Source organism: Sapajus apella, unplaced genomic scaffold, assembly GCF_009761245.1.
Source record: "Sapajus apella isolate SASKATOON/1434 unplaced genomic scaffold, GSC_monkey_1.0 scaffold164, whole genome shotgun sequence".
Taxonomy (NCBI): domain Eukaryota; kingdom Metazoa; phylum Chordata; class Mammalia; order Primates; family Cebidae; genus Sapajus; species Sapajus apella.
In genome coordinates, this window is record NW_022437104.1 from 1,037,720 (window position 1) to 1,060,820 (window position 23,101).

General features: G+C 42.5%; 1 protein-coding gene across 3 annotated transcripts in view; it reads right to left on the bottom strand.

Moving 5' to 3' along the window:
* Nucleotides 1-23,101, bottom strand: part of PHF8 (PHD finger protein 8) — a 108,277-nt gene that overhangs the window by 65,896 nt on the left and 19,280 nt on the right. For all 3 annotated transcript variants that reach the window (XM_032267028.1, XM_032267027.1, XM_032267029.1), the window contains exons 3-8: nucleotides 19,331-19,416; nucleotides 18,841-18,949; nucleotides 14,320-14,480; nucleotides 13,136-13,277; nucleotides 11,207-11,393; nucleotides 7,703-7,865 (exon numbers count right to left, since the gene is read on the bottom strand). In XM_032267028.1, coding sequence (XP_032122919.1) covers nucleotides 7,703-7,865; nucleotides 11,207-11,393; nucleotides 13,136-13,277; nucleotides 14,320-14,480; nucleotides 18,841-18,949; nucleotides 19,331-19,416 — 848 coding nt within the window. The remainder of the gene's footprint in view (nucleotides 1-7,702; nucleotides 7,866-11,206; nucleotides 11,394-13,135; nucleotides 13,278-14,319; nucleotides 14,481-18,840; nucleotides 18,950-19,330; nucleotides 19,417-23,101) is intronic.

Genomic DNA, 23,101 nt, shown 5'->3' on the forward strand with positions numbered 1-23,101 from the left:
ACATGGTGAAACCCCGTCTCTACTAAAAATACAAAAAATAAGCTGGGCATGGTGGTGTGTGCCTGTAATCCCAGCTACTCAGGAGGCTGAGGCAGGAGAATTGCCTGAACCCAGGAGGCGGAGGTTGCGGTGAGCCGAGATCGCGCCATTGCACTCCAGCCTGGGTAACAAGAGCGAAACTCCGTCTCAAAAAAAAAAAAAAAAAAAAATAGGAAATAGAACTTCTCAGCAAAGAAATACACAAGAAACAAAAGAAAATTTTAAAAATGAAAAATACTATATATTCTGGGCCGGGCGCAGTGGCTCACGCCTGCAATCCCAGCACTTTGGGAGGCCAAGGTGGGCAGATCATGAGATCAGGAGGTCAAGACCAGCCTGACCAGCATGGTGAAACCTCGTCTCTACTAAAAATACAAAAAATTATCCAGGCATGGTGGTGCCCACCTGTAATCCCAGCTACTCGGGAGGCTGAGGCAGGAGAATCACTGGAACCCAGGAGGCCCAAAGGTACAGTGAGCTGAGATTGCGCCACTGCACTGCAGTCTGGGCAATACAGCAAGACTCTGTCTCAAAAAAAAAAAAGAAAAAGAAAAACACTATCTCTGAAATTAATGCAATGAACAAACTCAACAGAAGAATGGAGACAACAGAAGAAAGAAAAAAGAAAATTCGAAGATGGGAAACCAAAATTACCCAAACTGAACTTGAACAGAAAGAAAAAAAAACAGAGAAAAATAAACTCAGGGACTTGTGGGACTAAGACAAAATATATAACATTCATATAATCAGATTCAGCAGAAATTAAAGCATAAGTCTTAAGAAGTATTTCAAGAAATAACGGCAGCCGAGCATGGTGGCTCACACCTGTAATCCCAGCACTTTGGGAGGCCGAGGCGGGCAGATCACCTGAGGTCAGGAGTTCAAGATCAGCATGGCCAACATGGTGAAACCTCGGTCTCTACTAAAAATACAAAAATTAGTGGGGCACGGTGGCACATGCCTGTAACCCCAGCTACTCAGGAGGTTGAGGCACGACAATCACCTGAACTGGGGAGGTGGAAGATGCAGTGAGCCAAAATTGCACCACTGCATTCCAGCCTGGGCAAAAGAGCAAGACTCCGTCTCGAACAAACAAAGAAAAAAAAAAAAAAAACAGAAAAAGAAATAATGGCTAAAAACTTCACACATATGGTGAAAGACATAAACCTACACATTCAAGAAGCTCAGTAAAAACATTCAGCCTTATAAACCCAAAGAAATCCATGCCAAAAGACACATCATGGCCAAACTGCAGAAAACTGAGGAAAAAGAAAGAAAAGAAAAATAATGAAAGCATCAAGAAATGATACATTATCTACAGGAGAAAAACAATTCAAATGATAGCCAAAATCTCATCAGAAACCATAGAGGCCAGAAGGAAACAGCACAACATTCTTTTGGTGTTGAAAGAAAACAACTATTAACCCAGAGTTCTATATCCAGAAAAACATCCTTGAGCAATGAACGAATAAAAGGCAAGACATTTACAGATGAAAAAAAAAACTAAGAACTTGTTGCCAGTAGACCTACCCTGAAACTCTAAACACCAGAAAGGAAAACAGAATAGATGAGTAAAAACATGGGTAAATACCATATAGTTTCCTTGTCAAGTTTTCTAAATGTTTGATAGGTAAAGCAAAAATTATAAAACTTTATGATATAGTTCTCAACATACACGGAGGATAGTAGCCTTCTTGGTGTAGTGGGTAGCACATCAATCTCATTATCAATGTATGAAGAGAAATATTTAAGACAAATACACGAGAAAATGTAAAACATGACAAACTGTATAAAAATAGGAAGGGTAAAGAAATTTACACGCCGGGCGCGGTGGCTCAAGCCTGTAATCCCAGCACTTTGGGAGGCCGAGGCGGGTGGATCACGAGGTCAAGAGATCGAGACCATCCTGGTCAACATGGTGAAACCCCGTCTCTACTAAAACTACAAAAAATTAGCTGGGCATGGTGGCGCGTGCCTGTAGTCCCAGCTACTCAGGAGGCTGAGGCAGGAGAATTGCCTGAACCAGGAGGCGGAGGTTGCGGTGAGCCGAGATCGCGCCATTACACTCCAGCCTGGGTAACAAGAGCGAAACTCCATCTCAAAAAAAAAAAAAAAAAAAAGAAAAAGAAATTTACAAAGAGGTAAGGTTTTGGGCTGGGTGCGGTGACTCACACCCATAATCCCAGCACTTCAGGAGGCTGAAGCGGGTGGATCACTTGAGCTTAGGAGTTCAAGACCAGCCTGGACAACAAGGCAAAATCCCATCTCCACTAAAACTTAAAAAATTAGCCGGACATGGTAGCGTACATCTGTGGTCCCGGCTACTTGGGAGGCTGAGGTGGGAGGATTGCTTATACCTGGGAGGTCAAGGCTGCAGTAAACTGTCATCTTACCACTGCACTCCAGCCTGGGTGAAAGAATGAAATCCTGTCTCAAAAAAACAGAAGGTTTCACTCCTTCCCTTAAACAGAAAATATGTAAATACTAGCAGACTGTGTTATGTGATGTATGTATAAAGTAGTAACTAGAGCAAACGCTAACAAATAACTAGAAAACCTTTATGAAAGCTGAACCAAAAAATTCTTATGAAAATTCAAGGGGCTGCCTGGGCATGGTGGCTCATGCCTGTAATCCCAGCACTTTGGGAGGCCGAGGCAGGCAGATCACCTGAGGTCAGGAGTTCGAGACGGCAGATCACCTGAGGTCAAGAGTTCGAGACCAACCTGGCCAACATTGTGAAATCCCGTCTCTACCAGAAACACAAAAAAATTAGCCAGGCGTGGTGATGGGTGCCTGCAATCCCAGCTACTCAGGAGGCTGGGGCAGGAGAATTGCTTGAACCTGGGAAGTGGAAGTTGCAGTGAGCCGAGACGGCACCATTGCACTCCAGCCTGGGCAACAAGAACAAAATTTCGTATCCAAAAAAAAATCAAGAGGCCAAATAATCCTGAAAAAGAAAATGTTGGAGCATGGCACTTCCCAACTTCAAAACTTACTACAAATGTACAATAATTGAGATGGCGTGTCACTGTTGGAAGAATCAATGGAATAGAATTCAAGGTCCAGAAATAAACCCCTATCTTTGGTCAACAGATTTTTGACATGGGTGTCAAGGCAATTCAATGAGGGAAAGAACAGTCTTTTCAAAAGGTTCTGGACAACTAGGTAACTACATACAAAAGAAAGAAACTGGATCCTTAAACCATATACAAAAATTAAATCCAAATGGATGAAAGATCGAAGAACTAAAACTATAAAATGCTTAGAAGAAAACATGGGCATAAATCTTCATGACCTTCAATTAAACAACAGTCTCTTAGATACCAAAAGCATAAGCAAATAAAGAAAAAAATAAATTGGACATCAAAATTCATAACTTTCGTCCTGCACAGGACGCTATCAAAGTGAAAAGACAACCCCAAGAATGAGAGAAAATATTTCCAAATCACTTTGTTCTCTATGCAGTATCTAAAAAGAGGAAGAAAAAAAAAAAGTTTAGTATCTAAAGTATATAAATTCTTACAACTCAACAATGAAGGCTGGGCGCGGTGGCTCAAGCCTGTAATCCCAGCACTTTGGGAGGCCGAGGTGGGTGGATCACGAGGTCAAGAGACCGAGACCATCCTGGTCAACATGGTGAAACCCTGTCTCTACTAAAAATACAAAAAATTAGCTGGGCATGGTGGTGCGTGCCTGTAATCCCAGCTACTCAGGAGGCTGAGGCAGGAGAATTGCCTGAACCCAGGAGGTGGAGGTTGCGGTGAGCCGAGATCGTGCCATTGCACTCCAGCCTGGGTAACATGAGTGAAACTCCGTCTCAAAAAAAAAAAAAAAAAAAAAAAAAAAAAAAACAATGAAAAGACAATCTAATTAAAGAATGGGCAAAGGATTTAAATATATATTGCTCCAAAAAAATACAAATGTCCAATGAACAAATGGAAAGATGTTCAACAGCAAAAGTCATCAGGAAAACAGAAATTAAAACCTCAATGAGATACCACTTTACACCCATTAGAATGGCTATAATCATAAGGACAGACACCAACAAGCATTGGGGAGAGATGTGAGGAAACTGAAATTCTTATACATTACTGTTGAGAATATAAAATGGTGCATGCTGCTGCTTTGAAAACAGTTTGTCACTTTCTCAAAAAGTTAAACACATTGTCACCTTATGACCCAATAATTCCCCTCCTAGGCGTATACCCAAGAGAAATGAAAACACATGTTCACACAATAACCTGTACATGAATGTTCACAGCAACATTATTAATAGCTAAAAAGTGGAAACAACTCAAATGTCTATCAACTGCTTAATGGATAAACAAAATGTGGCATATCCAAACAACAGAATATTATTCAGCAATTAAAAAGAATAAAGTACTGGCCGCAGGGATGGATGGCTCACACCTGTAATCCCAACACTTTGGGAGGCCTACGTGAGCGATCACCTGAGGTCAGGAGTTCGAGACCAGCCTTACCAACATGGTGAAGCCCCTAAAAATACAAATATTTCTCTACTAAAAATACAAAAATTACCCAGGCGGTGGTAGCAGGCACCTGTAACCCCAGCTATTTGGAAGGCTGAGGCAGGAGAATAACTGCAGCTTGGGAGGCAGAGGTTGCAGTGAGCCAAGATCGTGCCACTGTACTCCAGCCTGGGCAACAGAGTGAAATCCTGTCTCAAAATAAATTAAAAAAAAAAAAAAAAAAGAATGAAGTATTGATCAATGCTATAACATGGATGAACCCTGAAAACGTTATGTTGAGTCAAAGAAACTAGACACAAAAAAACAACATATTACAACATTCCATTTATATGAAATATTCAGAAGGGGAAATCCATACACAAATCAAGTGAAAAAGGGGTTGTCAAGGGCTGGCAGACAAATGAATAAAGAGTGACTGCTAATGAGTATAGCGTTTCTTTTTAAAATAATGAACATTCGGCCCAGGCGCAGTGGCTCACACCTGTAATCCCAGCACTTTGGGAGGCCAAGGCGGGCAGATCACCTGAGGTCAGGAGTTCAAGACCAGCTTGGCCAACATGGTGAAACCCTGTCTCTGTTAAAGATACAAAAATTCAGCAAAGCACGGTGGCTCACAACTGTAATCCCAGCACTTTGGAAGGCTGAGGCGCGTGGATAAGTCCGAGGACCAGCCTGGCCAACATGGTGAAACCCCGTCTTTACTAAAGATACAAAAATTAGCCAGGCATGGTGTCATGTGCCTGTAGTCCCAGCCACTCGGGAGGCTGAGGCAGGAGAATCATTTGAGCCTGGAAGGTGGAGATTGTGGTGAGCTGAGATCACGCCACTGCACTCCAGTCTGGGCAAGAGTGAGACCCTGTCTCAAAAAAAAAAAAAAAAAAAAAAAAAATTAGCCAGGCGTGGTCGCACAAGCCTGTAGTCCCAGGTACTCCTCTCAAAAGAAATAAATAAATAATAAACATTCTCTGGTATTAGACAGCAGTGATATTTGTACAACCTTGTAAATATACTAAGAACTGAACTGTACCCTTTAAAGTGGTAAAATTTACAATATATAAGATGTATCTCAATTTTTCAAAAGCTCATTTAACTAAATGAAAACACAACATGTCAAAATTTGTGTGATACACCTAAATAAGGGCTGAGAGGGAAATTCAGGGCAAGTCTGAAATCAATTAACTAAGCTCTCATCTCAAAACCAGAAAAAGAACAAAATAAACCCAAAGCAAGCAGAGGGAAGGAAAAATAAAGATAAAAGCAGAAATCAATAAAACTGAAAACAGAGGGCCAGGCGCGGTGGCTCACGCCTGTAATCCCAGCACTTTGGGAGGCCGAGGCGGGTGGATCACAAGGTGAAGAGATCGAGACCATCCTGGTCAACATGGTAAAACCCCGTCTCTACTAAAACTACAAAAAATTAGCTGGGCATGGTGGCGCGTGCCTGTAATCCCAGCTACTCAGGAGGCTGAGGCAGGAGAATTGCCTGAACCCAGGAGACGGAGGTTGCAGTGAGCCGAGATCGCGCCATTGCACTCCAGCCTGGGTAACAAGAACGAAACTCTGTCTCAAAAAAAAAAAAAAAAAAAAAAAACTGAAAAGAGAAAAATCAGTAAAACAAAAAATGGGCCAGGCACAGTAGCTCGTGTGTAATCCCAGCACTTCGGGAGGCTGAGGTGGGCAGGTCACAAGGTCAGCAGATCGAGACCATCCTGGCCAACATGGAGAAACCCCATCTCTACTAAAAATACAAGAATTAGCCAGGCATGGTGGCAGGCACCTGTAATCCCAGCTACTTGGGAGGCTGAGACAGAATCGCTTGAACCCGGGAGGCTGGGGTTGCAGTGAGCCGAGATTGTGCCACTGCACTACAGACTGGACAATAGAATGAGACTCAGTCTAAAAAAAAAAAAAAGTGGCTCTTTGAAAAGATCAATAAAATTGACCAACCTCTAGAAGACTCACACAAACAAAAGAGAAAGCACAAATAACTAATGTCAGGAATGATAGAAAGAATAATACCACTAGAGACTTAGAAGACATCAAAAGGGTAATAAAATACTATATCCGGGGATATGGTGGCTCACAACTGTAATCCCAGCAGTTTGGGAGGCCCAGGAGGGTGGATCACCTGAGAACAGGAGTTCGAGACCAGCCTTGCCAACATGGTGAAACCCTGTCTCTACTAAAAATACAAAAGTTAGCCGGTGTGGTAGTGCAAGCTTGTTGTAATTCCAGCTTCTAGAGAGGCTGAGGCAGGAGAATCGCTTGAACCTAGGAAGTGGAACCTGCAGTGAGCCAAGATCGCGCCATTGCACTGCAGCCTGGGCGACAAGAATGAAACTTGGGCTAAACAACAACAACAATAAAAAACAAATACCACCATGAACAACTCCACACGTATATGCGACAATTTAGATTAAATAGACCAATTCCTTGAAAAGCAGATGATTGCAACTTATTTAATATGAAATAGAAAATCTGAATAGCCTTATAAAGATTTTTAAAAACTGAATGTTAATTTAAAACTTCCCAAAAAAACAAATCTCCAGGCATATGTGATTGCACTAGAGAATTCTACTATACATTTTAAGAAAATTTAACATTAATTTTAGTGAAAGAAATCAAAAGAAAATCTAAATAAATGGAGAGGTACACTGTATTCATAGAAGACTCAATCAAGTAAAGATGTCAACTTCCCCAAATTGAGACAACTGAGGGATTTTTTTTCCACAATAAACATACTCAGATCCCACCCCAGCCAGACCTAAGAATTCATAATTCTAAGAGTGAAGCCCAGGTACATACTGTTTAGGAAAAAAAGCCCCATCCCCACCACAGGCCATTCTGACTTAGAGCCTAGAATGCCAGCCTCCCAGTTACGATCCCTAGAGTCACGGGGCTTAGAGTCATGTTCTCTCATCTGCTCATCAAGTTGACATCAACCCAGGACGAAAAAGTCTATCAGCCTCTTCCTGGACATTCCCCATTTTCAGCCTCCCCAGATGACCATGCTGCCCACTGACTACCACATGAAATTTTTTGAGGCCCTTCTGGGCCTTTGGCTGATATGAGAAAGACAGCCCACATAATCAGATTAATATAATGTCAGGCCAAAAGCTCCCTTCTTCTTTCCACCCTCCCTCAAACCCTTCCAGAGGCGCCCAAGAAAAGACCTGTGGGAATGAAAAGTGTCTGTCCTTGCTTCACGGAACACTTGTAGCACTTGTCCACCTGGTCCCCAAAGAACATCTCATTCTGATTAGAAGAACTGCTCCAGCACTCAAAAAGAGTCAGATTGGCATTTGTTGGGCGGATCAGGTAGAAGATCTTTTCACCCTGAAACAAAAAGAGGTTGAAGTGTCAAAAATACCAAGGGTTTCCAGAAGAGTCCTTAAGGGGTACTCCAAAGGGCTATTTCTCTCATGCTCCAAAACCATGGCAACAGGCCAGAGTTCTTACCCAAATCCATCCAAGAGAATCATTTTTATGTGGATTTGGAAAACTTCAAAAGGTCACTTTGCTTTTTGTACTTTTAAGTTTCTATAAACTTGACAAAAACAAATTGGAAAGGGCATTTCAAACAAAATTGTTCAAGTTAAGACAAATGTACACCAAGTGCTCCTATTTTAGACACAATGCCAAATAAAAAATGGCCTCTATAGATGAGTAGATCAATAGTAGTAGCCTTAGGAGAATTTAAGGCCACATTACTGATGAGAAGAAAATTGAATTTGCCTTCAAATGCCATTTACAGAGTGTTCCTTCCCACACCTGCAATCAAAGCTAATAAAAGTTTAAAAGTTCAGTAATCGCCCAAGGACTTCTGGAAGATTATGTTATGTGATTATCTTTTGGAAGAACATTTATTTCCTAATTGTGTTTTGCCTGGATAAACACAAGATAATTTGGCCAAAAAAAAAAAAGAAAGAAAAAAAAAAAACAACAACCCAGTAGCACAAATATATGCTTAAAGAACGATTGGTTTAACCAATATTTCACAATAATAAATTTCAATGTAGAAAAGTAACACTAGAAATATCAGTTGTACAACTGAGGACAAGAGTTCAAGACCAGCCTGGCCAACATGGTGAAATCCCATCTCTACTAAAAAATACAAAAATTAGCTGGCATGATTTTTGAATTCTGAATCAGATCTGTAGATTAGGTACTAGTCTATCAATGTTAACTTCCTGATTTTGATTAACTATACAAATTATTTAAGACTCACTCCTGTAATTCCAGCACTTTGGGAGACCGAGGTGGGTGGATCACGAGGTCAGGAGTTCAACATCAGCCTGGCCAATACAGTGAAGCCCCGTCTCTACTAAAAATACAAAAATTAGCCAGGCATAGTGGTGCGCGCCCATAGTTCCAGTTACTTGGGAGGCTGAGACAGAAGAATCCCTTGAACCCGGGAGGCAGAGGTTGCAGTCAACCAGAAATGCGCCTTTGTACTCCAGCCTGGAGGACAAAACAAGACTCCATCTCAAAAAAAAAAAAAAAAAAAAAAACCACTACAACTGAATTACTAAGATATAAAAGAATATTATGTCTGCAACTATGCACAAATGTCCCAGAATAAAATACACATATAGCCATTTTATTGTGTTTGCTTTATAAAAAAAGAGAATATAATAAAATGGTAACATCTGAGGAATCTCGGGGAAGGGCAGATAGGGATTATTCCCATTATTTTTGAACTTTTCTATAAAATGCAATTATTTTAAAATAAAAGAGTTAAACCTAAATTTGCATAATAGCACTTTCATTTACACATTCCAATTTCTACATGATAAACCAATGGAAACATCTAGTTAAGGACTTGTGATCACTTGGACAAGAGCCATAATCCAAGTTTTCCATTCTTTTCTTTGACTTTTCTGATAAGAAAACTAGGCCAAGCATGGTGGCTCAAGCTTGAAATCTTAGCACTTTGGGAGGTCAAGGCAGGAAGATCACTTGAGCTCAGGAGTTTGAGACCAGCCTGGGCAACGTAGAGCTAGTCTCTACAAAAAAATTTTCTTAATTAGCCAGAAGTGGTGGTGCACACCTGTAGTCCCAGCTATTCGGGAGGCTGAAGTGGGAGGATAACTTAAGCACAGCAGGTCGAGGCTGCAGTGAGCCATGATCATGCCACTGCACTTCAGCCTGGATGACAAAGTGAGACACTGTCTCCAAAAAAAAAAAAAAGGAAAAAACTAGCTGGGAGTGATGGCATGTACCTATAGTCCCAGCTGCTCAGGAGGCTGAGGTGGGAGGATCCCTTAAGGCCAGGAGTTAGAGGATGCAGTGAGCTATGACTGCACCACCACACTCCAGCTTGGGTGATATAATCAGATTCTGTCTCTAAGTAAAAAATAATAGTAATAAAGAAAACAAAATAGTGAGAACAATGGTGAAAATCAAAATTATTTAAGATATTTGTTTTCCAAACTTCAAAAATCCTTTATAGTCACTGACAATTGATACACTAATTACAGAATTGTAACAACTACTAAAAAGGAAACTATAGAATTCCTTTAAAAAGACTTCTCATACAAGTTCTATCTCCTCTGCGGTGGCAGTTAAATAACTATACACAATGGTCAAAATTCATCAAATTGTACAATTAAAATGGATTAATTTTATGGTACATAAATTATACTTCAATAAAGTTGGAGGAATGGAAGTTTCTCATGTTATCGGGAATTTCCAAAGTAAATACGGACATTTCCATACAAGCTGGTAGAAGTATAAATTGGTTCAATTAAGAAGGTAACAACAACTGGGTGCAGTGGCTCATGCCTGTAACTCCAACACTTTGGGAGGTGGAGGCAAGAGGATTACTTCAGGTCAGGTCGAGACCAGCCTGGCCAACATGGTGAAACCCCGTCTCTACTAAAAATACAAAACTTAGCTGGGTATGGTGGTGGGTGCCTGTAATCCCAGCTACTTGGGAAGCTGAGGCAGGAAAATCACTTGAACCCAAGAGGCAGAGGTTGCAGTGAGCTGAGATCACGCGACTACACTCCAGCACTGGCAACCCGTCAGCTTGGGCGACAGAGCGAAACTCCATCTCAAATAAATAAATAAATAAAATCTTTGTTTTTTCTCTGTCTCAACAACAACAAAAAAAAGGTAACAATCAGGAAAACCTCAGGCATCCACTATTATTAAAAAATGTTTGATAGCCGGGCGAGGTGGCTCAAGCCTGTAATCCCAGCACTTTGGGAGGCCGAGGCAGGTGGATCACGAGGTCAAGAGATCGAGACCATCCTGGTCAACATGGTGAAACCCCGTCTCTACTAAAAATACAAAACATCAGCTGGGCATGGTGGCGCGTGCCTGTAATCCCAGCCACTCAGGAGGCTGAGGCAGGAGAATTGCCTGAACCCGGGAGGCGGAGGTTGCGGTGAGTCGAGATCGCGCCATTGCACTCCAGCCTGGGTAACAAAAGCGAAACTCCGTCTCAAAAAAAAAAAAATGTTTGATTAAGCATCAAAATCGCAGAACAGGCCATCACTATATACATGATCCATCTACCAAGTATTCAACCCTGATAAAGTAGTTATGTGGAAATGTCACGCTTACAGAATCTGGGAGGTAGGCAGGCCTTAGCAGCCTGTTCTGTGCTGCCACGTGACATAGACAGGGAGGCCCAAAGCCTGGCTGCCTCCAGAAGCCATGCACGTTCCTACCTTGAGTACATGGTACCAGACAGAGGTGCCACCGAAGTCAATGTGAAAGTCTGTATAGCTATCTCGCACACTCATGAGGCAGTACTTCTGTACATTGGGTCTCTCAAAGACACATTCCTCTGGCCACAAGTTCTCGACCCATGACAGCTTTCGAACAATCTTCGGTGTCTCCACAAGGTTAGAAAGCCTAGCAAGGAAGGGGTGGAGAGCAGATGTCAGGTGATTGGTAATTCAAGGTTGAGGCATGAATAAAATACCCCACAGTTCAGTAAGTGTCAGGTAAGTCAGAGAACAAGTTTCCTCCACAGAATCCCCAAAGGCACATAGAACACTTATTACTGTTCTATAAGTCTGATCAGTATCCTCATTTTACTCATATCCAGAAGTTCCAAGTCCCAGCTCCACAGCCTTCTCCAATCAAAGGTGTTCATTTCCTCCACTAAATGGTCATACTCCCCCACCCCACTCCAGGCTACTCACTTGGCGTGTGGATTATAAAATTTATTGCACTATCCCCATCTCATAGTGTCTTCTTTATGAAAACCACTAGAGCAACCTCTCAGGGCTCAGTTCCAGGTAAACAAATGTTTCTCTAAAACATCTGGTTGTTTTTATCCTATGTTAAAAGCCACAAATCTTATAATATTGCACTCCTCTCTTTGTTCTGATCTTCAGGAAAGTCACTGAAAACTCTATAGTCGAACTCCACCAACTATCCAGAATTCATAAAAGCATTTTATGTGCAGAGTACCCACCACATGCATCCTATTCCCAATCTTATTTCACTTTTGTTCTAATTTTCTCTTTTATCTTCTCCACATCTCTGTAAGCTACCTTGAATATTCCGTCAGCATGAAGTGAGGTATACATAAATACGGCTTTTAAACACTCTCAGGTTGGTTTAACCTTGCATAGTAAGAACACCACCAAGGGTCTTAATATTGTGCTATAATTACGTAAGATGTTACCACTGAGGGAAGTGGCTAAAGAGTCCACAGGACCTCCCTGTACACTTCTTTGCAACTTTCTATGAATCTACAAATTAAAAGTTTAAAATGTAAATAATGAGATGTAGTTTCCTAAGGGCAAAAAGATGACTTCTTGGTATTTCTCACAGTTCTGACCCAAAGAGAAAACTATATATACAAAAATTAGCTGGGTGTGGTGGTGGGCGTATCTGTAGAGTGTGTGAGTCCAAATATAATCATTTAAAAGGTAAACAGGTTTCTTTTTTTCTTTTTAAATGTAAGAAACCTACATGGGACTAATTTTAGTAAATCTATTTCCAAGAACTGAGGACCTATCCCAGCAATTACACAATGACTATGCTATGTTGTATATAGGAGGAAAAGGTCAAAGAAGGCTGTCCTAAGGTCTTAAAAAAGGAGACAAAAACTAATTAAAATAGCTACTGTGTGATCTATCCAATGCTAGAAACTAGAGGAGAAATATGACTTAACTGTTATAATGTGAGCAGCTACCCTAGAAAATATAACCCAGCTCGCCATCCCAAAGGAAGAAATGACCAGGAAAAAGGGAAAAGAACATGAGGCCAGGAATGGTGGCTCATGCCTGTAATCCCAGCACTCTGGGAGGCCGAGGCAGGCAGATCACCTGAGGTAGGGAGTTCAAGACCAGCCTGGTCAACACGGTGAAATCCAGTCTCTACTAAACATATGAAATTCGCCAAGCATGGTGGCAGGCACTTGTAACCCAGCTACTCAGGAGGCTGAGGCAGGAGAACTGCTTGAACCCAGGAGGAGGTTACAGTGACCCGAGATTGTGCCACTGCACTCCAGCCTAAGGAATCAGGCAACAGAACAAGTCTCCGTCTCAAAAAAAAAAGGAATATGAATGTACACTAGGTATATATATCACACAAGTTTTAGGCATTTTGTCAGGCTTTTTTGTTACTCCTGCTCCTCTTACCTGGTATCAGAGAATTCCAAACTAATGACATTGAGGACTTTCTCCCTCTTCCCGCTGTAATAATATTTCACAAAATCACCAAGCTTCATCTTGCAGTCAGCCTGGCGGGTCACATCAATCACATCAATCTCTTTGTCAGAACCTGGAGTAAAGAGATAGGTTCTGCACCAAGTAGTCTCAGGGACTGTGGAAGACTCTCTTGTCCCCTCATCAGCAGTCCCTTACACTCAAAGCTTCTCTCCTCCAAGTGAGTATGAGAGAGAGAGAGAGAAAGAGAGAGGGAGAGAGACAGAGAGAGAGAGAGAGAGAGAGAGAGAGAGAGAGAGAGTGTGTGTGTGTGTGTGTGTGTGTGTGTGTGTGTGTGTGTGTGTGTGTGTGTTTGAGGGGGCAGGGGTAGGAATCCATCACAATTTCCTTAGAACTATGTGCTAGACACAGATCATGCTAGGGTAATGGAACTACCAGACACACAGCCTCACACACAGTAATCCACCTGCCTGGGCCTTGCTTCTCCATTTCTTCTCATCCTCTCCCCAGAAACTAATGCCCAGACAACAAGAGGCATGTGAGAACAACAGTCAAAAGCTTTCTGATTTCAACAGAAGAGAGATGATGATACCTAAAAATTTCCCAGGTAAGAAAAAAAACCGAGCTCAACCTAGGGTTGTATGGACTATTAAAAGGAGAAAGATCTGGGCGTAGTGGCTCACGCCTATAATCCCAGCACTTTGGGAGGCCAAGGTGGGAAGATAGCTTGAGCCCAGTAGTTCGAGACCAGCCTGAGCAACATAGTGTGATCTCATCTCTACAAAAAATAAACAAAATTAGCTAGGCGTGGTGGTACATCCCTGTAGTCCCAGCTAATGGGGAGGCTGAATGGGAGGATCCCTGGAGCCCAGGAGGAGGTAGAGGCTGCAGTGAGCTAATCGTACCATTGTATTCCGGCCTGGGCAACAGAGCAAGATCCTGTCTCTGATAAATGAATGAGTGAATGAATGAAAGGAGAACGAAGGAGACTAGACTTTGGGCTCTATCTCTGCCAAAGAATGACTTTGGACAAGTCACTTCACCTTAGATTCCCAAGATGGCTAGAGAGGAAATGCAAAAACAGATCGGAGGGGAAGGGACACAGATCTTGACAGGAATGAAGAATGTTACAGTTAAGAGGGTCTGTAGTGTCTTACCAACATAGTGTTCAACATCCCTCACAGTGAATGATGGTGAGGGCAGCGTCATGCCCAACCCATCCTTCTTCAGGACCAGGATGGGCACGCTGAAGCTATTTTCTTCCAGGAATTCCACAGTCAGTTGATTTCCAGTGGGCTTCAGAATCACTTCATCTGAGCTGTGGGCCACAGGAGAGAAAGCCTGAGCCTTAGGCCCTTATTGGATGCCGCCACTCACCCAAGATGTGGAGTTTTCAAGAGGGGACCTAATGTGAGCTGGCAACAAATGGCAAAAACCTCATGTGCCAGGGAAGAAATGACCTGTCCAAGGCAAGAGACCAGGTCACTGCCAGAGGTGGGGAGTATTCTGCCAATATAGTGCTCTTGTCTGGGTGACAAGAAGAAATCAGTCAATAGCCTGGCCAGAAAGAAGACATATCTGACAAGTTTGGAGGATTAGTTCTAACCCAGAGCAGCATTACCCAATTTAAAACACTGTCAAATAAAGAGAAAAGACTGATTAAAACAAAACAAAAACATTTTTACAACAACTTTCGCAACGTGCATACTTAATAAGTTTCAGCCTGGGCATCATTTCGAAACTCTTGTTTCCACAAAACATTTCTAAATTAGCTGGGCATGGTGGTGCAGGCCTATACAGTCCCAGATACTTGGGAGGCTGCGGCAGGAAGATCGCTTAAACCCAGGAGTTGGAGGTTACAGTGAGCTTTGATCATGCCACTGTACTCCTGTCTGGGTGATAAGAGTCCCTGTCTCTTTTTTTAAAAAAGCAACAAAAAGGAAGAAAGGAAGGAAAATAGTTTTCTTTTTAAATCATGTTGGAGACAAAATTTGTATTTAACAACTCTGACAACTTGTGTTGAGACAAATATATTAAGCTCAATGCCTATCCCATTATTTATTTATTTTTTATTTTGAGATGGAGTTTCACCCTTGTTGCCCAGGCTGGAGTGCAATGGCGTGATCTCGGCTCACTACAACCTCTGCCTCCAGGGTTCTAGTGATTCTCCTGCCTCAGCCTCCCAAGTACCTGGGATTACAGGCCTGCACCACCACGCCTGGCTACTTTTATATTTTTAGTAGAGATGGGGGTTTCTCCATGTTGGTCAAGCTGGTCTTGAACTACCTCCCAACCTCAGGTAATCCGCCCGCCTCAGCCTCCTGAAGTGCTGGGATTACAGGTGTGAGCTACTGCGCCCAGCCTATTTCATTCTTTACATAATCCTAGACAGTCCAAAGATTAAATTGCAAAAAATAAAGCTTTAGGAGTAGAAAAATCAGGCCGGGCGCAGTGGCTCAAGCCTGTAATCCCAGCACTTTGGGAGGCCGAGGCGGGTGGATCGCGAGGTCAACAGATCGAGACCATCCTGGTCAACATGGTGAAACCCCGTCTCTACTAAAAATACAAAAAATTAGCTGGGCATGGTGGCACGTGCCTGTAATCCCAGCTACTCAGGAGGCTGAGGCAGGAGAATTGCTTGAACCCAGGAGGCGGAGGTTGCGGTGAGCCGAGATCGCGCCATTGCACTCCAGCCTGGGTAACAAGAGCGAAACTCCATCCCAAAAAAAAAAAAAAAAAAAATCTGGGAAAGACCAAGTCATCATTAAAAATAGTAATAAACAAATTTAACCATATAAAAATCAAAACTTTCTGCAAGAAAGCTGTTATAAATTAGTAACACAACAGAATGCCTGTCAACACATGCAAGTAGTTCACAGAGAAAACAATCAAGCTGATTTACAAATGTATGAAATCTAAAGCTGAGTGCAGTGCCTCACAACTGTAATCCCAGCACTCTGGAAGGCCAAGGAAGGCAGATTGTTTAAGCCCAGGAGTTGGAGACCAGCCTAGGCAACATGGTAAAACCCCATCTCTACAAAAAATACCAAAAAAAAATCAGCTGGGCGTGGTGGCACACACCTGTAGTTCCAGCTACCCAGGAAGCCCAAGACGGAAGATTACTGAAGCTAGGGAGGTCGAGGCTGCAGTGAGTGGTGACTGCACCACTGCACTCCAGCCTGTCTCAAAAACGAAATCTACTTACTTCCTTCATAATTAACGAAATACAAGTGTGGGCTGAGTGTGGTGGTGCACACCTGTAATCCCAGCACTCTGGGAGGCCAAAGTGGGGGTAGGATCACTTGAGGTCAGGAGTTCGAGACCAGCCTGGCCAGCATGGTGAAATCCTATCTCTACCAAAAATATAAAAATTAGCCAGGCATGGTGGCAGGCACCTATAACCCCAGCTACTCAGGAGCCTGAGGCAGAAGAATTGCTTGAACCCAGGAGACGGAGGTTGCTTGAACCCAGGAGACGGAGGTTGCAGTGAGCCGAGACTGCACTACTGCACTCCAGCCTAGGCAACAGAGCAAGACACTGTCTCAAGAAAAAAAGAAAAGAAGTACAAGTGGAAACAGCAGGATTTCACTATTTATCTTATCAGAAAGGCAAAAACAATTGATAATAAACAATACTGGCTAGGATATAAGGAAATCGGCACTGTCTACACATTATCTGTGTGAGTATGAAATGGTACAGCCACTTTGGAATTGGCAATATTTATAGATATTTTTAAAGCACATGTTCTTTGACCTAACAATTTTACTTTTAGATAGCAAACCTACATATACTCAACACATATGCAAAAACTTAAGTGCAAAGATATGCACTACAGTATCTAATAGCAAAATGCTGGAATCAACTTAAATGTCCATCAGTAGAGGACTAGTTAAATAAATGTTACACCATACAATGTAATATTAAACAGCCATAAAAAAGAACATCTGTATGTGCTATTATGGATTGATCTCAAATATATATGTTTTTTAAAAAAAGCAAGATGCAGAACAATATAGTGTTTCCATGTGTGTCAAAAAAAGGAACAAAAAAAAATTTATATATGCAAAAACTATTTCTAAAAGAATCTACAAATAACAGGTTGACTTTGAAGAAGGAACCTGAGGAGTCCAGGGTACAGAGGAGAATTTCTGCCTTTAAATAAATAAAACAAGAAATATAAAGTTGAGGCCTGGCGCGGTGGCTCAAGCCTGTAATCCCAGCACTTTGGGAGGCCGAGGCGGGTGGATCACGAGGTCAAGAGATCGAGACCATCCTGGTCAACATGGTGAAACCCCGTCTCTACTAAAAATACAAAAAATGAGCTGGGCATGGTGGTGCGTGCCTGTAATCCCAGCTACTCAGGAGTCTGAGGCAGGAGAATTGCCTGAACCCAGGAGGCGGAGGTTGTGGTGAGCCGAGATCACGCCATTGCACTCCAGCCTGGGTAACATGAGTGAAACTCCGTCTCAAAAAAAAAAAAGAAATATAAAGTTGAAGAAACACTTATTCCAAATAACACCTCAGCTACAGAAAACCTGAAAACAAGTCAAAAAATAACAGATTCTGATAATGCTGCAGAGAAAGGGAATATTTATACCATGTTAGTGGGAATGTAAATTAGTTCAACCACCGTGGAAAGCAGTTTGGATATTTCTCAAAGAACTTAAAACAGAAATACCATTCGACCCAGCAAACCCATTATTGGGTATATGCCCAAAGGAAAATAAATCATTCTACCAAAAAATGCATGCACTGATACGTTTGCAGTACTATTCACAAAAGTAAAACATAGAATCAAACTAAGTGCCCACCAACAGTGGAAAGGATAAAGAAAAGTGTGGTACATATATACCATGGAATACTATACAGCCAAAAAAAGAATGAAATCATGTCATTTGCAGTAACATGGATGCAGCTGGAGGCCATTATCCTAAGCCAATTAATGCAGGAATAGAAAACCAAATACTGCTTGTTCTCACTTTTAAGTAGGAGCTAAACACTGAGTACCAATAGACAAAGATGGGAACAATAGACACTGGGGACCACTCAAGTCAAGAGGCAGGTAGTGGCGAAAGGACTGAAAAACTAGCTACTGGGTACTATGCTCACTACTTGGGTGATGGGACCATTTGCACCCCAAACCTCAGCACATGCAATATACCCATGTAACAAAACTTTACATGTACTCCCTGAATCTAAAATCAAAATGGAAATTTTTTTCTAAAACTTGAACATGGTCCAATGAATTAAAAAACCAAGCAAAAGAGAACACTTTGTTCCTTATGTTTTTAACTCATTATTTTTGCTTAATTCATGTAATTTACTTTTAACAAGGCCAGATGAATAAAAAAAAAGATAAAACTTTTTGATCGCAAAAGAAATACATGACCAATAATTTTTTTAAGTTTCTTCTTCTCTATGAGAGAATTAAACTTTCTCATCCTAAGACGGCTTCTAGTTAGCACTCCTTGGTTGAATGTAATGTAACTTAGGTGAATACTGCCTCCCAACTACCAAAAGTTAAACTGACTAAACCAGAAGAAACTTGAAGAGCCCTGAAGATACTTACAAACCAGGGAGGCACCTAATGGGACAGCCACTGGGAAAGCTGGGAAGTGGTGAGTTCCAGCCTCCCAGACCCCTGGCATTCACCAGCCCTTGGACACAGGGCTCCTCACCTGTCAAAAGTCCTACTCCGGAGCTCTCTGATGAATGTAGGGCTCCCGGTCTTCACTGGTTTCCCCTTGTGTGTATCATGCCCCTTTGAAGATCCACGGCGTTTTTTCACTAAGTCAGAAAAAGATGAGAGATTGTGAGTCAGAACGATCATGAGCTATGAAACCAAGAACAAAGGCCTTAGCAAATCCTTCTCTTCCAATCTAACCACGCTTGGAACATCTGGAGTCAATGACGCCCTCACAGATTCAGAAGTTCCTGGTGAAGATGAGTACTTTCTCCATACAACCCTTAGGAAGGAGGGAGGTGAAGTTATGCACTTCTGCCCTCTCAGTGAGATAGCTGCTGGCCTGTGGCGCCCGCGCAGGTTTCTGCTTTGTCCTGAGGAAGAAGAATCTGAAGTGCTCAGGTAAAAGCAATCACTGCTCCAAGTTTCCTTCCTTTGTTTCTCCTCTGGATTGTCCTCTCTTGGAAACCCTAAGATCTACTTACTAATAGATGGCCCATGCAAGACTTCACAGTTGGGGCAGTGGTAGAGGTCAATGTCAGCAGCCTTCTCCTCTTCAACACCAACACAACTGAAAAAGATAAAAAACAGTCAAGGTTATGGAAATTTTTATTTTTTTATAATGTCTAGAATAGTGCTGTCCAGTAGAACAGCTAACTACATGTGGCTATTTATGTGTAAATCCATTAAAATTAAGTAAAATTTAAAATGCAGCTCCTCCATCATACTAGCTACATTTCAGGTGCTCAGCAGCCACATATGGTTAGGGGTTACTGAATTAGGCAGTGGTGCAATCATGACTCACTGCAACCTCTGCCTCCTGGGTTCAAGTGGTTCTCATGCCTCAGCCTCCCAAGTAGCTGGGATTACAGGCATGTGCCACCACGCCTGGCCAGTTTTTGTATTTTCAGTAGAAACAAGGTTTTGCCACATTGGCCAGGCTGGTCTCAAACTCCTGAGTTCAACTGATCCACCGCCTCTGCTTCCCAAAGTGCTAGGATTATAGGTGTGAGCCACTACGCCCAGCCTTATAACCTAATTTTTAAACTTGAGATACTTTATTAAAAGACAAAAAAAAGTTATAGTCGACAGCAGTTCTGAATGAAAAATTACAGATAATCCTTCTTATCTGTTCTTCTAATTTCCTACAATAAATGTCTGTTGCTTATTTCACATTTTAAAGACTTAAAAAGAGGTCAGGTGCAGTGGCTCACACCTGTAATCCCAGCACTTTGAGAGGCCAAGGCAGGTGGATCACAAGATCAGGAGTTTGAGACCAGCGTGGCCCACATGGTGAAACTACTAAAAATACAAGAAATTAGCCAGGTGTGGTGGCACGTGCCTGTAGTCCCAGCTACTCAGGAGGCTGAGGCAGGAGAACCACTCGAACACAGGAGGCGGAGGTTGCAGTGAGCCGAGACTGTGTCACTGCACTCCAGCCTGGGTGACAGAGCAAAACTGTCTCAAAAAAAAAAAAAAAAAAAGACTTAAATATATGTACTTAATTTCGAAGATTTGACTTTGCATGTATATGAGGTGGTAATCTCACTAAATTATACCTTCCCTTACTAAGGAAGGCACCAGCAGCCCTCCAAATAAATTCTGGCTAAAATTAAACACCTAGGCCCAGGCACAGTGGCTCACACCTGTAACTGCAGAACTTTGGGAGGCCAAGGCAGGAGGATCACTTGCTGCCCAGGAGACCAAGACCAGCCTGGGCAGCAAAGTGAGACCCCCGTCTCTACCAAAACAAACAAAAAGAGCTGGGCATGCAGGTTGAGCTGGAAGAATCACTTGAACCCAGGAGATCGAGGCTGCAGTGAGCCATGATTGTGTTACCACACTCCAGCCTGGGTAACAGAATGAGACCTTGTCACCAAAAACAACAAAAAAAAAAGAAGGAAAGAGTCAAGTCTTAAAATCTTTGGTTGGCCTGGGCGTGGTCGCTCATGCCTGTAATCCCAGCACTTTGGGAGGCTGAGGCGGGTGGATCACGAGGTCAAGAGATCGAGACCATCCTGGTCAACATGGTGAAACCCCGTCTCTACTAAAAATACAAAAAATTAGCTGGGCATGGTGGCGCATGCCTGTGGTCCCAGCTACTCAGGAGGCTGCGGCAGGAGGATTGCCTGAACCCAGGAGGCGGAGGTTGCAGTGAGCTGAGATGGCGCCATTGCACTCCAGCCTGGGTAACAAAAGCGAAACTCCGTCTCAAAAAAAAAAAAAAAAAAAAAAAAAAAATCTTTGGTTGGCTGCGCACAGCAGGGAACATTAAGGCAGAGCTCAAGTTGTTTCAGCCAAGATCATACTCATAAATGGGCTTCCTGGGATTAGGACTCTAACATCTTCCCAACTAATAATCTTATGCCTATAAACCAGCAACATATCAATAAACTGGGGATACCACTATCAACTTCGTAGAGTTTTTAAGGATTCAATAAGACAATGCATATACAAAGTGTGTAGCATGGCTAGTCGCAGTAGCTCACACCTGTAATCACAGTACTTTGGGAGGCCAAGGTGGGAGGATTGCTTGAGGCCGCGAGTTCAAGACTAGCCTGGGCAACATAGGGTAACCCCATCTCTATAAAAATAATACTAATGTGCCAGGTGCTGTGACTCACGCCTGTAATCCCAGCTCTTAGGGAGGCAGAGGCGGGAGAATAGCTTGAGCCCAGGAGTTCGAGACCTGCCTGGGCAATATAGCGACCCCGTTCTCCACAAAAAGGGAAAAAAAAGAAAAAGGACAAATAATAATAATGTGTGTAGCACAGTGGGCATGAAGTCTGGTACACAGTATCTGGTTTCACAGTAAATGCCAGAAGTGCAGTCCAGACCTCACCCTTCACCTGCCTAAACCTTCTTCAAAGACATTCCTCAGACCTTGTAACATTAACTCACTGCCCTGGACTGCATGCTTTTTATCTCATATCCCTGGTTCCCCCTGGACAGTGCTGAAGAAGGAAGCCTCTTCACCTCTCTCTCCTAAACTTTCACCCCATGTGGCTATGTGCTTTCTCCACCCTGAACACCCGCTGCTCTTCTCCTTTCCCAAGTTTTCTGTCATGCCCCCAGCAAACCCATCCCTTGGTAAACAAACTGCTCAGCAATGGCACCCCCTTCAACAAATACTCCTTCACCTTCCAGGCTTAACTGAAGGCAGCTTCTCCTATGGGAAAATCATTTTCTCTATACCAGTGCCACTCAAAGTATGGTCCACAGACTAATGCTGGTCTGTGAACTGTTTACTACAGGTCTGCAATAAGTACAGAAAGTAAGAGTAAGCAGCACTATTATGCAGAAGTTTTTATAGCAATTTGACAGAATGATTTTATGTCTGTTCAATCTAATAATAAAATTTGGGGCTTGTCTTTTATATGTTTTTTTGCTCATGCCATTTTTCTAGTCATTCTTGTTTTATATTATAAAAGGATTGGCCCATTATCGATTGGAAATTTTAAAAGTGCCTTGGTTTTTTGCCACAGAAAGTCTAAGCAGCACTGTGCTACAGCCCTATATAGCTGCACATTCTCCCAGACCCTCAGGGCTGGGTTGTGGGCAGACATCCCCCTCACTCGCTGGTGAAACTTCCAGATCATCTCTTCTCTACCCTTGTATAAGAGCTCCCACTCCTCTGAGTTTCATACCATCCAGCCATACCACTTCCTACTCCTCTTCATCACTGCCACACACCCATCTCCCCAACATACCCCCCGCCACTCGCTGAAGAAACTGGTCAGATTCTCCTCCACCCCAAGTCCTGCTAACATCCTACATAAAATCAGTATCCATGTGGAGATACAACATTCCAGGCACTTGGTTCTCTGATCTTGTCATCTTCAGAGACTGTTACCTCTACTCCCATTTCAACTACCAACTCTCATGACCATCCCCCAGACCTTGTCAACATGAGCAATTGCTGTATCTCTAGAATATGAAACTCATACATTGCCCTCTGTGACCACAAGTCTATCGAGCTCTCATTCACTACAACCTGTTATTTGCCCTCAAAACTCTTTATCTTCATACTTTTCACCTATTCACACATTCTTGACTTTATTTACCCTCCTTCCCTATCTAGTTGAGATTCCAGCATTCCTCAATTGAATCATTCTCTTACAGATATCCTCACTTGCCCCACTGCCTTTCATGCCCACATGCAAACCCTAACCCTACCTTGGTCCAACTACCTAACTGTGGACCACTAGATGTAGCTAGAGAAAAATCACCCATTGGATTGGTACCATCATAAATTC